The sequence below is a fragment of the Plectropomus leopardus genome, chromosome 6 (assembly GCF_008729295.1).
Source record: "Plectropomus leopardus isolate mb chromosome 6, YSFRI_Pleo_2.0, whole genome shotgun sequence".
In the NCBI taxonomy this organism is placed as follows: domain Eukaryota; kingdom Metazoa; phylum Chordata; class Actinopteri; order Perciformes; family Serranidae; genus Plectropomus; species Plectropomus leopardus.
In genome coordinates this window covers 2236439-2256355 of record NC_056468.1, presented here as the reverse complement: position 1 = coordinate 2256355, position 19917 = coordinate 2236439, and the positions used below count along the sequence as shown (strand labels likewise).

The following is a 19917-nucleotide window of genomic DNA, read 5'->3' as shown; positions in this document are numbered from 1 at the left end:
CTTTAACTGTAATAAAATGAGGAAGAGTTTGGTTGTTTGCTTACCTCTTCCAGGGTGTTCATCTGAGACACCACCTTGTTGATGTAGGAGTGCACTTTCATTAGGTCCATGCTGTAAAGAGTTCCCTCCAGAAGATCCACCATGGATTGGAGCTGCTCATTCATGCCATAAAAGGAGAACTAGTGTTATTTACCGTCTCCTCAACACAAAGCTGACAGCTTTCTGTACCCCTGTTTAACAGCAGAAATAGCTTAACTGCCCTTTCAAAACATTTGCTCTAATTACCACCATTGATGTCCATCTTAATTATTTTAAACCTTTTCAATGCAATCATTTCCTGCAGAGATGTATAGGAATAATCTATAGTAGAAAGTGAAGTCAGACATCTGGAACTGCCTTTTGTTTCATATGGTACATAGTGTGGCTCTCCTCCCTGTGAAACATGAAAGTGTGCTTTAGGCATGTGCAGAGAAGTGCTGATGTGTTCACAAAGGATGTTCGATGACATACAACTAAAGCCAGGTCAGCAAGAGTTCATGGATGACCTTTAATGCTTTTAAACTGCAGGGACTTTCCCTTTCATTGATTGCTCTGACTTTTAGTTCTATTTTACAAGCACTCTGAGGGAAAGTAGTACTTACACTGCTCGGCTGTTCATTCCATTTTCTCTTTTCTTGTTATCGTTACTATTTTACAGCTTATTTTATACTTCAGTGTTTGCTGACATTCTCCTCAGCCCAGTCAGCAGAAAAAAAAATGTTATCAGTGCATGTTTCTGCAAACCACAAAAATTCTACATTTGTTCATTTCATACGCATCATGTAAACGTTTTGAAAGTGAAGTTTAGTATATGAGTTGACTTTGTCATCAGGGGGTGGAGGGGATGGTGGATGGCATGACACCAGTCCCTTCTCATTCCAAACTCATAAAATAAGGCAACTTTGACAGTGCTTCAGGTATGAGATCGTAACAAAAGCCATGTTCTTTGCTGAAACATTGCTGAACATCGTCAGCCGTACAGAACCAGTCGCAGTATGATAATACACCGGCAACATCATTATTATCACAAAAAACAAAGTAACCAAGTAGTTTTTGTGCCCAGACCTAACAACATGTTTACCTCAGCATTATAATAATGTAAATTTTCCGCTACATATTATCATGCATCTAAAGCCTCTTCCACTGCACAATAAACCCACTCCATTAACATCAGGATTTTTAATGTAATGGAAGTGCGTACAATGGGCATTCACAACTGGGTCAAATGACTCTGGAATAGTCATGGGTATTTATTATCCTCGGCTCTGCTCAGTATTGATGAAAACACAACACCTTTGTGAATGTGGAAATTTCAGCTACTTAAATAGTGAGATGCAATGATGCACTGTTGCTAATTACCATCAGGTTTAGCAGTGCTAAAACACCAAGTCTGCCCCGAGTTTGAAAGAGAGACTGAGTAAGTAAAGACAAGTAACAGTAGTTTTGACAGTCCATGCTGCTGTCTGCTGTTTACCTGTTCTCCAGTCTGTCCGTGACATTAAACGGACACACCAAACACACCATATTTGTCCCTATTCAACATATGGTCCAGAGCAAGGCACTTCTCTGGACCAGTGACTGCTCAGATTGGTTTTTGCATGAGTAATTATTATTGTCAGAGGATGACTTCAAATGATTCTGGTGACTCCCTCACTTTTGCCACATGCCATTGTTTCCACATGCGCAGAGAAAACATCACATTGGGTGTATTATACATTATATCAGACATTTGCTGAGGATGTTCCTGACCTACTCCCCACTGTTGCCAAGGTTTTTACAAACGAGCAAAACTGTAAAACAAGTGTGTTACTGGAGCTGTACCCACTGGACCACTGTATGCACCCTGCTTATTGCAACACTGAACACAACCCTCCCCTCCTCAGCTCCAGTTGGTGATGAATGTTCCTGCATGACTGGTGGAGGCTGCAGTGTCATTAGTAGGGTTATACATTTTCAATTATTAGTAGGTAATACATTTTCAATTTTTTGAAAATTTTGACCATTTGTACTTCTGCATTTGTAGGACTTAAACATTTCTGACTTTGGCAACACTTTACGTTTAGAATGTGTTGAAGACAAACAATAGACTATGCAAATTTAACGAAAACAGAATTGTCTATTTTTTTTTTTACAAGCATAAAGTGATCTCATCTGAATACTTTGAAAGATGCTATGATCACATAAATAGTAAACATACAGCAACTTTGAATTTCACTGCCTCACCTTCAGTAACTCGGGTGCCTGTTTCTTCAGCTTCTCCATCTTCCATTCATTCTCACAGGGGTTGAGGGAGGAGGGCGGGGCCGTGCACGAGCACTTACAGTCAGATCCGGAGCTGACCGTCTCCACAGTGTAGAAGTCCTCCACACGTACGCTGCCGCTCCGCAGCCGCACGCAGGCGTCCTTGCTGAGAGGGCGCATGATGCACTTGCAGCGACAGTCTGAGCCCTCTGACGTCATCCGGACCGGCTCGGTCTCCCCAAAGATCTGGAAGACACAATGTCCCATTTTTAAATCCGAAGTACAAAGGTATTTTGTGTTCTGTTCTGTGCTGTCACTGTAGCCCTTCTTTCATTTTTTCATTTAGATGCATGAAGTGGTTTTTATTGAAGAACTGAACACATCAGATTTGGATATCACTGACCTGGATTGCACTGTGCAGTTATCCAAACCCATAAAATGTCATCTGTTCCATAAGTCTAACCCCTGTTGGATTTCTGTGAGTTATAAATCCTTTTTCTATTGTAGGGGAACAAAAGCAAGGGAGGAAAAGTGATCCTGAAAAATAACCACAGACTTCCTCTATTTGACTGTTAGCAGGTGTGACTCAGAGAGAAACCTCTGAGACAAACACAACTCAGAGGGACTGTGCATCAGCAGCTGGCCTCCAGCTCACTAATGAACAGGAAGCAGTGCATATTGTTACTGTTCACGTGGTGACGGTGAGGTAACACTGAGGTCTGTGGAGAATTGTGAATTTCTATGCTTTGTCTCCTAAAATCCATCTTCTCTTATTTCATAGTGGAGAGTGGGCTTCTTTAAGAAACCCTGTATGTTGGATTTGTCAATCAGTTTTACAACAGCTGTGTCCTTTCAAAGGACCATTAGTTGACATCTTGTTCGCTGATCTGAGTGGTGATGAGTGAAAATGAACTAATGCGTATATTGGAATGACTTTTGTGTGTTTTATGTGTGGTATGTATTGGGCCATTGTATCGAACGTTTGAGTGCTCATGAATCCCTTACTTTTCCCAATTCAATTCAATTTTCACTTCAGTTTTATTTATAAAGCCGGATATCATAAACTTTATTGCACATTACCACTGACCTTGGGCCCTCACAGTGTATAAGGAAAACCCTCCCACTGGCCGTTATCATAAGCCCTTTGTACACAGATATTGTTATATAGGGCCCACTGCTTAGAGGCTTTTTAAACAGCAACGGCTCTTGCATGAAACGTTAAACTTTTGCTGCGGATTGGCCTTCGAAAATGCAAACTTTTGAAACCAGGTTCTGAACGCCACCCCATCTGTCGCTCTGTAAACTGGCAATGTGTGGATCCTGTGATAACGGTGACATTGTTGCTCATTTTGCACAGTATGTTTCAGCCAAACAGCTATGTGCAAGTAGGAGGACAACTAACAACAATTTTGCAGATCCGTGTACACAAGGATCATTCTCACATTGTTATTATATGAATGCATTTTTTGTTTATACGCAAAGGAAAGACTTTTCCAATTTTAGTAGGGCCTTTCTCATCTAATTATGACTGAAATCTCTCACTGTGGGTCACATGCACAACATGCTGTCAGAAAGTCCCACCTGACCTGGCCATGGTCCCATCCTGCCAGCTGTCCCTTTTAGTAATCTCCAAACAAGAAGCTTATTTACTTCTGATGAGACAGAGAAAAGGCTACTGTGAGCCACTTTTTTTCTGTGAAAAGAATCGTTCTGCCCACTGCAATATCAGAATAAAGCTGTGTCCAGATGGAAAGCACTTTCTTTTTTTTGACATGTATTGTTAATGCAATGCTATGGAATGGTCATTGACAGTCTTGGCTGACATTTTTCTGGAATCCTGCAAGTCCTGGGAATTTCCCTATTAATCATGTAACTTGGACAGGAAAAACAGTCAATGGGAGAGGGCAGGATAGGAATAATAATAACAATAGGTCAGCTTTTATAGATAAATATGTTGTTCTGATAAAAATAACATAATTTTTTCAAGAATCTGGACAGGGTAGGAGTGATTTTTGTTGGAGCGGGATGGAACAGTAGTGAGACTCCTCTCCATGGTCGTCCTCTAGTGGGTGAGTGCACACAGTTGGAGATCATTTTTTTCAGCTTGATCAAAAATAGAATGCATATCTCAAGGCTCTACACCTCTGGTTCATAAACTTAAAGAGGCATGAAAGAAAAGGAGAGAAACGGGAGAGGCAGCAGATATAACTGCTGGGATCAGTCACACAAACACAACACAGACACTCTGGGCAAACACACAGGCTCTAGCTGTAGCAATAAGAATACTGCATACCTGTGATACTCAATTCATGGCCAGCAGGCCAAATCTGGCCCCCAATAGGGTTCCAGGTTGCCCCCGAATCATTTTCTAATTCATAATAAAAATTAAGTGATTCACACTGGGACTTGTTTTTGTACTTTTAGTATATATCAGGTGCCAGAGTGCATAAAACAGTATCAAAATAGAGTTTGTTTATCAAAAAAGTGCCAGTGGAGGATCCCCCACACACCCAACAGTGGTCCAAGATAAGCCCTTAATGTACTAAAATCCTAGAAATGTCCTAAAATTATTGAGATTTCCTAAAATCCTAGAAACATCATAAAATCCTAGAAGTATCCAAAAATTTTGCAACCCTAAAATCCTGGAAAATATTAAAGTCTTAGAACAATCCTAAAACCCTAGAAACATGTATGGGGCTGCTGTGACTTGCCCTTGGCCTTCTGTCATTATGCAAAAGTATCCCTGCTGTAGACTGTAGCACCAAACTGAGAGCTGAGACCATGTCAGTCGTTACCCATAGTGCAACTTGCATCAATTTTGTCCGTCTATCATTGTCTGATGGGTGATCCACCTGTCCTTCTCTGGAATACTTTGCTCAATAACAAGGTGTTTAAAAATATAATACTGTGGCTATTTTTCCATGAAGTTTGCAGGGAATATTCAGCAGGTCAAAACATAAGTCCAATTCTAAATGTAGCCTGTAGTCCACAGCAGAGATGAGCAGCAGCTCTGTCAGCTCCCTTCTCTCTCACTCCACACTTCCAAATTTTTTTTATCTTGTAGTGTTTAGACACAGCTGATACTGACTCGTGTGACATCACTTGAGGCGGTTTATCAGATTTCACACAACTCCCTCTGGACACGCTAAAGATTTTTTTCTGTTTTTTCACATATGCATAAGTACTCCCCAGCAGCTGGAAAGACTTTGCTGTGTAACATCAGTGGAGTTCTCCTTCAAAGTCTCCCTGTCATAAAACCTTCTCTGACCTTTTAGCACCCACCGGGAGGTGCAGTCTTTTTAAGGTGTCAGTTGCATCCTCTGTTGTTGTATTGTGTCTGAAATGTTTGTGCCACGGGTAATTCTTTTTGAAAATGACCACAGTGACTGAAAAGACAAGATGTATTATTTCAAGCTGTGTATCACATGTTCATATCTAAGCAGCTTTTTATAGAACTGATATGACTGTAGTGGTTTGTTTTCTGGCTGGCTCTTACTCCTGTGTTCAGCATGTGTTTATTTGGAGTCTGTTGGACAGTGGGGGCATCTGTTGGAGGAGGTGTGGACTGTCATCTCTCTGGTGAGATTTAGGGACTTCTATAAACTGCAGGATGGGTGCACATTTAGTATCACTTGTATCAGAGCAATGCAGAGAATCTTCATTAATGACAGCGGTCCTGTCCTCAGGTGACTGAAGCTAATAGGTAATACTGACAGAAGATGAAGAACACATTTTTAGAAACTCAGTTCAAAGAAACTGATCTCTTTGGTCTTTCAGTCTCTCTGAAATGATGACCATTCCTTCCTCGTAAGGAAGTTTTCCGAGACAAAACAGCATACGTCAAAGAAATAAGCCCCAAATTCCTATCGTCCTTTTTGCATCTGGTATTAACCAGCCTTCTGCTTCTACTCATGACGTTTTGCGTCAGCTGTTTGAAAACGTTTTTTGCTGGTGACGCTTTTCTAGTGATGTATCTTAGTCTTTTGACAACTCAAAGCGCTTTCACACTACATTTTCACATTAATCCATTCACATCCACATTCACACACTGGTGACTGAGGTTACCACACATGGTGCCACCTGCTTCTTAGTAACCACTCACATGCACTCACACTCCAATGGCGCAGCATCAGGAGATATTTGGGGTTTAGTATCTTGCCCAAGGATACTTCGACAGGCTGCCTGGAGGAGCCAGGGATCGAACCGCTGACCTTCCCATTAGAGGACGACCCGCTCTGCCTCTCACACATACTTTCACATACAAACACCGACACATGTCCACAGATAAAAGTTAGCCAAGACTGTGTATAAATGTTTTGATGAGATACAAATAAGTGCAAATAAACTAAAGCTGCCCCTGACAACAGAGATTTGAATCCTCACTTGAAAACCTCTTAGTCAACTGAGATAGCTTCAAGTCGAGCAGTCTTTTTTTTTGTTTGTTTGTGTGTTTGTTTGTTTTTGCTAGTTGACGTGCTGTGGGACATTTTGGTCGTCAGACTTTGCTGCGTAGTGAGTGCTCTTGACTGTTGGTAAAAGCTGCAGTTCACAGTAACTTAATACAACACAGTCTCTGGCTTTTGTTTGACAGACTATCTAGTGTCGGCAGAGTATGATTGTAGTTGCACATTTGTGATCTGTTGTTGGCACCGTTAGCTTGTGTACTACATCGCATGAATTTAGCAGTCACATTGAACAACTCGCTGAACCCGTTTAAATTATGTATGACCCCCCCAACCCCCACGCTGCACACACACAAACACACACAGGAACCTGACGCTGTCCTTCAGCGTTTGATGCACACGCAACCGGTGCCATAAGGCCGGCCGCCAGCGTATGGCAAGTCACAAACTGCTGCTAAAGGAAAAAAAGAAGTCATAGAGAGCTCCGCCTGTGTTGCGTTCAAGAATCCATAAACCCCTCAGAATTTAGAGAGGGGACACAGAAAGATACAAAGTGACACACATAAATTTAAAAAAAAAATGCTGCCTTCTCTCCCCATCATCAGCTACCACCATACACACAATTTAGTATGGTGAAAAATGTATGACTCATCTGAATATAGGAAAGTGAAATACAAAATTCCCAAATCCATCCATTTAAAGATGATGGACAAAATAACAGTAGATGATATATGATAGGGAATATTACTGGTCAAGTTTTTAACTGGATGGTTTCTGTAGTTACAACTTGAACAGTTTGGGAAGTCTTTTAGGGAGGATATCAGCAGGTAAGGGGGAGGTGGTGGGGGGCTCATTAGTGGAGGAATGCGGGCTGAGTGATGGGGGAAGATGTGGAGGGGTGTGTGCTCTCCCCTCCATTACTGCAGACTTACACTGGGAGGGGGCCTGATATGGGGCAGGACTCCTGTGTGCAAAAGCCCAGCCAATCCTGACCCATGTCAAGCGAAAAGGCAGCAGGTTGACAAATCCTACAGCCACATGAAAACAGAGTGGATTAGCAGATTAAACCTCTTTAGCGGAGGCTATGCCTACGGCCATGCTGAGCCGCATTGTTCAACCCCAGCCCAACAGCCACTGCTGCATAGCAACATCAGCTTAAGTTGCTTTAAATTGGAGAAGTCAGAGAAATTCCAGGCAGATTTACTTTTGTACTTCATGCTTTGTCTAGTCAAGGACCTCACTTTTACTTTGCATGGTTTACTGCAGGAGAGAGATCTGTTAGCATCTTAAAATCTGACAAGTTGATCTGACAAAAAATAAACTAGGAAACAGATTGTCTTGAAAAAGGAAAATAAAATTACTATTAATCTTAATTTATGTTTACTTAGTATCTAATTGTGAAGTTGACTCAAAATTTAGCTCTCTTTACTTAATTTTGTGAAGTTGCTGCAATGTAAAGATGACAAGTGAAATGACCTTGCTCTTTTTCAGTATTTGCAACTTCAGTAAACCAAAAAAGTGATTTAACTTGATCAGACAAGAGGATTTTGCCAATTATGAAGTTAATACAACACAATATAACTGACTAGTTTGCAACCAGCAGAACACACATATACAGCACAGTAAACTTGGTTTACTTAAGCTGCTACAACTTAGAAAGACTAATTTAATTTAACTTGTCACTTTAAAGTTGCTACAACTTCACAAAATTAAGTAAATATAACTAAATTTTAAGTTAACAATTAGAAAAATTGAAAAACATAAAATAAGACTAATAGTTTTATTTACCAACATTTTTCAAGGCACTTAATTTTATAGATTTTTTAAAGTAAAACCAACTTGTCAGATTTAACAGTATATCATGAAAAATCTCAGTCCTTCTGCCAATCAGAGCAGCTGCCTCCTCCTCCCTGTCAAATCATATATGCTGCTGTGCCAAGCTGACCTACCAGCATGAGAACAGGCAACACAATTAAGAGTGCTAATAATTAAGAGTACAAGGTATTTAACGCATGCTTTGAGCTTTAAGTCTTTACTGCTTTGTGCTTTTAGTCTTTGGCTTTGACCTCTGGGGTCAAGTGCAGTCAAGTTTCGGGTCAAAAAGAACACGGCTCAGACACGAACTCACGGCTGCACAATGGGAGGAAAAGAGCCGCAGACAGCTCCATTAGATCAGCCGCTGCAGCCTTTAACAGCTAACACACCCTGACAGTGATGAAGTGAAGCCCAAATTGTGCTCAGGATTGCTAAAAACACAAGATGTGTTACACAACTGCTGCTGCACTTGTTAGCCTCGGAGTTAAAGTCCATGTTTCAGTAGCGCTGGCCTGTTGTATCTGCAGCCTTGTTCATATAAACAAGGATATCCTCTCCTTGTAGCGCTGTGCCAGCTGGGGGAATCACTGGGACAACTGCCCGGCATCCTGTGGCAGAGCTCAAACATTCAGCTGCATGTTCCAACCTTCAAAGACAAACACCAGTGCTGGGATGAGTTATGGCCTGTAGCTCATTCAACCTTTTTGCTTTTTTCAGTTATTTTACCACAAACGCACAAAAATGCACCATTAATACCAGTCCTAAGCAGTCTTAATCCCATCAAGCTCATGATTTTAAAGGATGCATTATCCCTTTAAAATCATCTCCTGTCAAAGCTACTCAAGACTAAAAGCGGGGTCCACATTCCAGTCCAAAGAGTCCGCCTGATTTTTAATCTAATTAGTGGTGCTTATGATAAACAGTCTTACTGTGCCACCGTAAAGATTAACTTGGTTCAAAGCGGGGGATTCTATTAAACCCTTCAGTCTGGGGATGAAACATGAGGTCAGGGGCTCCGACTATAAACAACAACACTGGCATTAGCACGGGGATGTTAATTAGCTGCACACAAAGTGTATCAAGCACTCGCTGCTTTTTTGGGTACATATCAACATTCCTGCTGGCTCCGTTTATGTGTGCCGACACTCTTTGAACTCTTAAGTCTTCACAGAATATCATTGCACATAAAAGAGAAAAAGACACATTGTCCTTTATGGAATTATTGTTATACTAAAATGAAACATAAACATACTCTTTGGAAATAGAGCAAATTGGCTTTGTTTCTTTAAAAAACATGGGAAGAACGGAATGAGCAACATAAGATGAAATGAGCAAATTAGCAAAAATTTAATAGACAAAATGAAGTAAAAACAAACAAAAAAGGAAATATATGCTCAATAATAATAATAATTCTGTAAACATATTTTAAATACATAATTAAAAAAATATATAAGTATTGTTTTTTGGAAATTTTTCCCCAACTTAAAAAAAATAAAAATAAAAAATCTAAATCTTATAATTTCATGCATGATGCAGAACACTTCTTGCCAAGTTGCACATTGCCTTTTTCCCTACTTTTTTTCCAAAGAAAAGTGATGTCGATCCAGGTTTCAAAGGGTTAAAGAGCTCTGGAAAACCTTTAAACTGCATTTTTCTCTTCAGTCTGTTTTAAGGGTGAAAATCCTGTGAAAACACTGATACAAATCAAGATGTCAATACAGCTACCTAATACAATCCACATGCAATAATGTAGTAAACCATTTACAAGCATAAAGAGACACTTTCTTAATTATAAGTGTGTGTCTGGTGACCTCAGCAGCAAAAAGGAATGACAGAGTTTGTCAAAGCCTTTTCCCCAGATGATTTCTTACAGCAGATGTTTATGGGAGATGTTCAAAGGCTGCAGGCTTTGCTGATGTTTAGAGAGAGACACATTACTCCAGCCATTAAGCCAACAAATAAAAAAGTTATAAAATTCTCAGCCATAAAGTTGATGTTCTGGTGGGCAGTGAAGAAGCACTAACAGTTGATTAATGCTGTGGGTTCTAATCATAGCCAATAATCGGAGCTAATGAAGGGATGTTTATTGTTTGGTCTGACAGCCGTTTAAAAATCCATTAATCATTTTTTCTTGAAACACTGTTACGATGAATTTGTGTTTGAGTAAGTAGATAGAAATGCGCACTCTGACACAATGAAAGCATGCCAAAAAATGAATTTGGTTTTACAGCAGCTACAGTTACTATCTGATCTACATCCACAAACAATAGTTTTTAAGCCTGATGGCTAACAACACAGTCTCTGAAACAAACACAACCACTTCAATAAGAAGATTGACAGCACTCTTGTGTTTGTATCGTAAATATGAATCTACACCCAGCAACTTAGCAAAAATAATGGAAATGAGAGAAAACAGTAAAAGCATAAAACAACAACAGAGCTTTAAAGTGTAAAACAAGACACTGACGTTTTTCTGGGGATTATGTGCTGCACTATTTTGTGACCAGGTGTGGTGACTTACACTCACACTGCAGGCCCAAGTGGCCCAAATCAGAATTTTTTCCTTCACACCCAGATGTGATTGTTTGATGATAGCTTGATTTGGGCCACTTTTATATGTGGCTCTAAATCAGATACAGATCAGACTTTTTGAAATGCGACCTCAGTCTGAACGGCCATGAGACCCGTTTCGGAATTCAGTGCAACTGTCGCATCACTCTAGATCGACTTCCTTCTATAAAATGAAGAAAACTCCGTCCAGCTGTCTGTCCATTTTTCTCCTCATTGGGTTTCCCAAACAATGTGAAACTGCACATGGGCACTGAGAACTGCCATTAAGTAGAGACTGACAAAGCCCTTTGTCTCATTCACCCACAGCCTGTGCCCATTTTGTCTAAAAATAGTTCATAAATAATGTACTTCAGTAAATGTACTTAGTTACATTCGACCACTGGTCAATGGAAAGACTCACAGTAACAGAAAGTTCAGTAATTGGGATTAGCGGACGAAGTATAGTAGTGTTTCTTTGGCCCTGAAATTAGTAATCTAGTCATAACAGTTAATCTGAAACATTATCTAAATCTAATAAATCCGAATCGGAATCGGGTTTTATTGCCAAGTACATTTATGCATACAAGGAATTGGTGCAAAACAATAACATAGAGGAGGAATAACAAAAGTAACTTGAAATAGAATAAGGTATAAGATAGAACATGGAAGCAATATAGTTTATAAAATGAAAAATAAAATATAAAGAACACAAAATGTATGTACAAAAAGTGCAATGTAGGAATTGTACAGTGCAGAGGTTAAAGTGCAGATATGTTCTGTCTAGATGAACCTACAGTGTGCAGCATAAGCAGAGAAAGTCAAGTCCAGTGTGTGTTAATGTAACGCCCACTGCATTACATTAAATAATTTAGCCTTACATTCATATAATGTGAATGATATTCACGCATTTTTAAATGTTTCTCAAATTTCAAACATTTTTTCCTTTCTGCTGGCCAGTGAAAATAAGATGTATGTCTCATATCTTGGTCAGAGTGCTTTCGACCACTCATAAAATGTTCTGTTACCTAAGAGAAGGACAGAAATTAGAAAAAACAATGGTGAATCCCAATCATCAGTAGGTACTAGCAAAAAAAACAAAAACAAATTGTGGATACAAGCAAAAATAAAAGAAAATCTGTATATCATTTCATGCATGAGGCTCAAGGTGATGTGAAAATTACAATATGGCTCTGCTGTTTTTTATTTCCAACTCATCCTTGACAGAAATATGTCCTGCCAAGAGAGCTGAAAGTCTCCTACATTGCTTATATTGCTTTTCAAGAGCACATTTGTTTTGCACGAGTTTGTAGCTGTTCGCTGGATGTGCACAAAGTTTTCTCAGCCATGTTTGTACACAGAATAACAGGACACAAGGGCCCAGGGCTGTAAAATGTTAAGCCTGACAGATCCCATGAAACTCAGACCGTACAAAAATGAGGACATCCAGAATGCTCCAGACAAGAGACAAACTAAATGTGAACCATGCTGGTGATCATAAATCTTGCTCTCTAGGATGAAGTGATCTGCACAGAGGGAGAAAACAGGCTGAAATCTGTGAAGGTAGAGAAGCGTGACAAACAGAAAGGTTGGCGATGCTTTCAAATGCACTATTTGAGAACATGTGGAGGGTAAATGAGTCTATAATAACAAGGCTGTGTTGAAAGCTTGTGATGTGATTTTTGGTGTCCTTCCACTTCTCTTTTACTACTAACTGTAATTTGCTGTGGACCCTTTGATTACACTGATAAGCATGTTGCAGCTTGTTTGAGTTATTATAATACAAACCCACTGTGTTTTTGCCCTCTATATGGTTTTGATTTCATGGCCGAGCTTTTAATTAGTTAGTGTAATATTTATAGACATTTTATAAACCTATAAACACTCAAAATCATGTAGGAGGAGGTCAAAGTCATCCTTGCCATCTATGGCAAAGAACAACACTGTAACATCCATGTTCAGCATTTTTCACCAAGGCCAAGCAGCATCAGACCTGATTTTACACATATTTTGCATATTATCAATCCTTATTTCTCTGTTTTTGTTGATTTATGTGATCTGTTCATTATTGTTTGTTTTGGTTGTTTTGTACCTTTTTGTTTTTGTTTTAAAGGTGATGAATATATTTATCTATTTGCTATTTTCTTCCTACTAAAAAGTAAAAGTACTAGTACTGTGTTACAATACTCTGTTACAAGTTCAAGTCCTGCATTGACAGTATTACTTAAGTAAAAGTAAGGGATTATAATCAGGAGAATGACCTTTAAGTATTCAAAGAATAAGCGCACATTGCAGAAAAAAAAATCAATAAATAAATGGAACTGAAAAAACACCCCAAAAAACTAAAGATTTTTTTTTTATTGAAAATGACTTAAATGTTTATCTTAAAAAAATGTTTTTTTAAAAATCAACGAATATTCTATCATAAATTGATTAATCAACTAATTGTTTCAGCTGTATATGGATAAACTGTTAATTTCATTTATAACAAAACATCATATTTTTATGCAAAAAATAAAATATGTAAAGTAAATAGTAACCAAAGCTTTAAGATAAATGTAGTGAAGTAAAAAGTACAATATTTCTTTTTGAAATGTAACAAAGTAAAAGAAAACTCTTGAATGAAAAGAAAAAAACTCGATTAAAGTACAAGCACCTCAAATTTGTAGGTACAATGCTTCAGTAAATGTACTTACTTATGTAGTTACATTCCAGCACTGTATAAAGCATGGTCACATGCAGTCCGTGCACCTGTGTCGTATGGTGAATTTTGACCTTTCACAGGTTGTTCCAGGGTCACCAGCTTTGCAGCTTTGTTTTAACCACAAACAGAGAGACTGGACTCTCTGTAGACTCATAATGTTGACTCTTCATCAGCACCATGTGACATCAGCAGTTAAATGAAGTCATGTTGGCATAACATGGCATGACAAAATGTCGTTTCGGGAACACTGTGGCGATCAGCTACAAGGCACCTGACAGCACCTGTAGGTGAATCTGTAGTTCTTTCTTACTGTATCTGCTGTTTCACTGAGCCACACTGAACAACCCAGTCTACTCTTTCCGTCTCTCCAGCCCTCAGCCGACCTCGCGCCAATTGTCCTTTGGTTTGTTTACACCCACAACACCAAGCAGGTGCACGCGCGGATTCCCACGCCACCCTCTGGTGCCCTCCATGCCCTCTATGCTCCACTCTGAGAAGGCTTTGTCTCTCATTAATGGCGTTGCCACCAGCTTGGCGACAGAGACAATGACTGGGCGTCTCCAGTGGTCCCAACACTGGAGCTGTGACACTGCTGCATGATGAGGAACAGTGTTATGAGGACAGACATGATGTGTGGGGACGTAAAGCTAAGAAATAGTGGATTTATTCTACAACCGTCAGTTGCCTTTGCAAAACTCTTCACCTCAACTGATTCCAATGTGACGTCATTATTTAACCCCATAAGTAGTGAGTGAATTGGCCTGATTCCTTTCAAGAACACAAGAAGAAAGTGATGAGCAACTTTGCATGAAATAACCTAAAAATTTAGCAAAACATTTGTAAAAATAACAAGAATATTTCCTGGAAATAAGCAACAAAGAAAAGTGAAAAACCAAAACAAACAAGGAAAGGACCTGTTAAAAAGTGCTAAAATAATATAGCCTATAAATGTATTTCTCTTACATCATTTTGGATATATAATTAGAATGTCTTTCTCTTTACATTTTCCCCCTTTTTTTCAGAATTTTCTAATCATTTTATCCCTCTCTTTTCAAGTCATTTTTCTTTTCATCTTTTACTAATTTCATGCAATTTGTGGAACATTTCTTGACAAGTTGCTCATTGCCATTTGTCTGTGTTTTCAAAAGAAATCAAGCCAATTTGCAGACCAGGATGCCCCTTCCTTTAGTGATAAATCCTTTTCCAGACTGACAAAACACCTATCATGTTGAGGGAAACTTGCTTTGGAAGAATGCCAAATCCTAGCACTTTGTAGGAGGAGAGACAAACACAAACTGTTGCCACAAAGTTGGAGAAACACTGTTTCTAAAATATTGTGAGCTGTAGCTTTGACAGTTGCCTTTATTTAAAGTAAGGGGTCGAAACCAAACCAGACACGACAATACACTGTCAAAATAAAGTATTTGTTTGAACTTTACAAAGTTTGTGTCCGGGTTACCTTGAAATTTAACCAAATCTGAGAAAACAAGTTGAGGTATTTTTGCCTTAGGCAGCCCAGAGTATAAATTTTAAGTTCAAACAAATATTTTATTCTTACAGTCAGTACCTTTTCATGCACAGTTAAATGGAGCTATAGTTATAGTTCGATCAGACCATTTAATCTGACTACTGTCCTTTGTCCCAGTATACAGTACAAGCAGAGATGGAAAATCCATTTATTGATGAAGTAAGTCCGACTCCTCCACTGCAGGTGGAGATATCACAATCACAATCATAACTTTTTATTTACAATAACTTTGGGGTAGAAAACCTCCACGTCATGTACATATAACCAAACAGTGCTGAGCAAATTCTGCCTTCATTGATAAACTTTAAACCACCTAAAAAAAAAAATCAATATTAATTTAAGTGTACATAATATTTGAAATATTTTCACTGCTTTAACTTGCTGTAAGACAGCCTTTACAGATGGGGATTTGAAGCCGTTATATCAAAAACACCAGACTCCACTGAGAAAAACATTTTACTCCACTGAACAGTGGAGCTGCTGCTCTACCGCTGCCTCCATCAGCTGTTTTGTTGGTAAAGAGGAAACACTATTGAAATATAGTGTACAATTAAACTGATACTGATTTTCTTTTAGGTGGCTAAAATATGTTTTGCTGTGGCTCCGTCCACAGCAGGACATCATATAGCTTGTGTGCCAGTGCTGTGGGACGGTACTTTATTTATCAGAGGAGGGGGGAGGCTAAGGTGTGACTTTTTTATTTTAGATAAATATAAAATACTACCTTTTCAAATTGTATGTCCCTCAACTAAGCCAAAATTAAAAACACAAGTCCCTCTTCAGAGTTTACTTTTGTTTTTTAAATTTGAAGTGCCTGACCTGTTTTGCGGCACCCCTTCCCCCCTCATAAAAAACAAACAGTCCCTATCCTTAACCACCAAGGGAGGTCGGTGGGGTGACTAGGATGTTTATGTGTATTTTTAACAGTCCCGTTTTAGTCAAACTAATACAGTAATTAGTTCCACTTTTTCTAACATCTTAGAAATGTACCAGGTGACCACAATGACTCTTACGGCTATACTAACACATGCTGTGTCTGTCATGTTTGCAATTAATGCTGCTACTATAATACTACCAGCATTTCATAACAACAACTATGGGCATGGGCGGTTGACTCTGCACTGACCTAAATTCTTGCTGATTTGGCCTCTGATTGTACCCGAGCAGACAACTGTTGACAGTCACACACCATACATGGTCTTACATGTATGAGACAAAGCCTCAGGTCTTATAATGTGTACTCAACATGTCTGTCATCTTCAGGCTGTGTGTGTGTGTGTGTGTGGGGGGGTGAGGGAGAGTGAGGGGGTTACTGGAGTCCAGCAGCTGTACAAACAAGGGCAGCCAGATATTACTGTTAGCCCACTGAGTGCGAGGTGTCATTACATAAACCCATTGTTACTCATGTCACACAAAAGCTCTCATTGGCAGGGTTATCAGAAAAAATGAAGGCTGAACCATCTGCTGGCCTTAGACAGAAAATTGACAGGTTTGACTTGGGGGGAAATGTTGGTCAAGTAGCTTATTTGTCTGAGGCAGAGGCACCACGACGCAGAACACAAGAGAGATATTACAATGACAGGACCGGCAGTGATTGAACATTAACCATTACTGACTGGGAACAGCCCTTGTAATATATATGATATATATCATGCATGGGAAATGAGATTTCTAAAACACTTCTGCCGTGTTTCCTTACCTTGCTCTGTGAAGACGCATCCTTACACAGAACCAGCAGACAGGCGAACAAGTTAGTGTATCTCCACATTTTCTTTCCTGGGTGTCTGCGCGTAAAGTTCACAAAAACCGAAGCGACAGTCACTGCGTTTAGTCCATAAGGTGATGAAGTGCGCCTACTTTAACTCCATTTCCTGTCCACACAGTGAGGATCTTACAGTGTGTATGGATGTAAGTGTGCGTGTTGCAGAGTGCGCTCCGTTTTCAGCCTGGCGCACAGAGCGCATCATCTGTCATCCGCTGACCTCCGCTGATGGGAGGGGTTTACACACACGTACAAACATGCTGTTAGTGGTAGTGTGTATTTGCACAGGAGGGTGGGGTTTTAATGTTGTTTTCATTGTATTTTACTCTGTATGTATTGAAGTGAAGTGCAGAGTTTATCTATCTATCTATCTATCTATCTATCTGTAAACAAAACAACAAAAATAATAATAATAATAATAGTAGTAGTAGTATACAACTATGCATAATAAGATGTTTTGTTTTAAATAAATTGCAATTTATTAGTATTCAATTACTACTAATTTAACCAACCATTTTATACTTTTGAAACCTGGGCACACTGGTTTATTTCTTTCAAACACATGGGAATAAGGCAATGAGCAACGAAAGAAGAAATGACCCAAAAATTTGCAAGAAATGAAGAAAAAGTACAAGAAAAATACTTGAAAATGAAAAATTTAAAAATCAAACAAGCAAGACAATGACCTTGAAAAGGTGCCTAAAATATAATAATTTTGTAACATAATTTTAAATTAATATTTATGATAATTAGATTTTTTCCCTTTTACATTTTACCTAGCTTTTTAAGAAATTTTACTGAATCTATTAATTTGTGGAACACACACTGGAACACAAAGTAGCTCACTGGCTTTTTTCCCCATGTTTTATGAAAGAAACTGCACTAATTCGCTCAGTGTTCAAAGGTTTAAATACTTATAAAAGGTGTCTGAAAGCAGCACAACAGTGATGTTGTTCGCTGCACATAATGTCTCACACTGAAGTATCACTATGTGGAAGTTTAAAGGAATATATCCTATCAGGCAGAGAGCTCAGTTATGCAAACGCATTAGAAATTGAAAGGGCTTTTGGCGCCATCAGCTGGCCAGTTATTGCTATGAAACTCCAATCCTACAGTTTTGGGCCACTTTTCGGTTTTGTGTTGGTTTGTACAGGACTGAACACAAATGAAGGACAGCCAAAGAACATGAGCAGAAAACTATATTTAACCCGGATGGACATCACTTTTCTTGTGCTGCATTCAGACACCTTTCACAAGTACCTAAAACCTTTTAACGTTCAGCAAGTTGCTTAGATTTTTCTCTTTGAAAAAGATGGGCAATCAGCAACTCAGCATCAAATGTCCCAAAAATCCAAGATTTTGTAGCTTTAGATTTATTTTATTTTTAAGCGCTTTTAAAAATCATGTCCTTTTTTGGTGCTTATTCTCAAGTAATTTTTTTGTAACTTCTTTCTAATTTCTTGCTATTTTTGGGGGGTGATTTCTTTTTAAGTTGCTGATTACCTTCTTTCCATGTTTTTTAAAGATCAAGCCAGTCTGCTCGGGTTTCAAAGGGTTAATGTAAACAGAATGTTACATTAACACAATTTTATTTTTTAAACAAATAATATGTACAAAATAAGTCAGACAAAAAAGAACACAAACATACATGAGATCACTAAAAAACTGACATTCTACACAGAAGATATAAATAAACATAACAATACATAAACCAGTAAGTTGACCTGTGAACCTGTCTGCTGGAAAGTTCAAACAACTTCTACAGAAAAATTGTTAAATATCTGTGCTGAAAACTCCAGCGCTGCTGGCCCATTTCAGGCGCCTGATCACCTCCCTTGCTAATAAGACATCTTTTAATATCATGTCAACTTTAGATTCATTAAGAATTCATTTAGATTTATTAACTTACATTGCTCATATAACCAACTTAAAAGAGGATGTCCACAAAAATTTGCATTTAATCATGGTAAATTGATGAATTTGAAGATGGTCAATTAATAAATGCTAATTGGCCTGTTAGCAAAACACAGCTTTTGGTGACACTCCACGTTTTTTTTTTTTTTTTGTGCTTAAAATGTACTGAATTTGGCGGGAAAAGTGTGGAATGTGGATTCTGAAACACTGCCACTTTTGCTTGAGAATGGTGAGTTTTTCAAAATCGTCCTCGAAATTTCTGGAAACAAAATGGCACCTGGGCCATTTTTCGAATAATGCTTTAAAAATGATTTATTTTGTGCGCCATGGAGAGAATGGAACGATTAGGAGCAGAGGTCAGGACATCAGAGCGTGCAGATGTAACCAAACCGGGCCCGTTTCTCTGTGTGGAGAGATGAGGCCGCTGCTTAAAATCTATCCAGAGATGTTTGAGGATTTTCTGATAATTAGTTCAGTAATCTGACACATTGTAGCTCAAAAGGAGCAGACAACAAAGTGCACAAACAGATGGATATATTGTTCTCACTGTGAATGAAAGAGATGAATGAATTAAAGTGTTTGACGGTTGTTTGACCTAAATAAGTTATAACTCAGAGCTCCTACCTGACCTGTTAGTATTGTAACAACACTGAAATATGCTTTGCTAGTACATGTGATATTTTCTTATGAAGGGAAGAGATGAGTTATTTGTTATGCTGTAATAACTGTGCCCGCCCTGCGTCCAAAATGCCACGTCTCCACTACGCCGCATGGTGTGCAATGCTTAAATGAATTAGAAAGACGTTAAAAAATATCAATAATTACTGAGCTGAGAAGCAAATATTTTGGTTTGATTGTTTTTGGAAAAGCCCTGTCTTAGATTTCACGAAGGTGCCCACGTTTTGTCGTGTGTAATTGAGCATGCAGCTCTGTGCGCTCAAATGTTTTAGCTACGTCCTGTGTT

The 19917-nt window shown here is 38.8% G+C and overlaps 1 protein-coding gene across 1 annotated transcript in view; it reads right to left on the bottom strand.

Moving 5' to 3' along the window:
- The window catches only part of olfml2a (olfactomedin-like 2A), a 30553-nt gene extending 13350 nt beyond the window's left edge, over positions 1-17203 (bottom strand). The window contains exons 1-3 of the mRNA XM_042488328.1: positions 16977-17203; positions 2263-2526; positions 45-152 (exon numbers count right to left, since the gene is read on the bottom strand). Of these exons, the coding sequence (XP_042344262.1) occupies positions 45-152; positions 2263-2526; positions 16977-17045 (441 nt within the window). The 5' untranslated portion in view covers positions 17046-17203. The remainder of the gene's footprint in view (positions 1-44; positions 153-2262; positions 2527-16976) is intronic.
- Positions 17204-19917: the final 2714 nt, after the last annotated feature.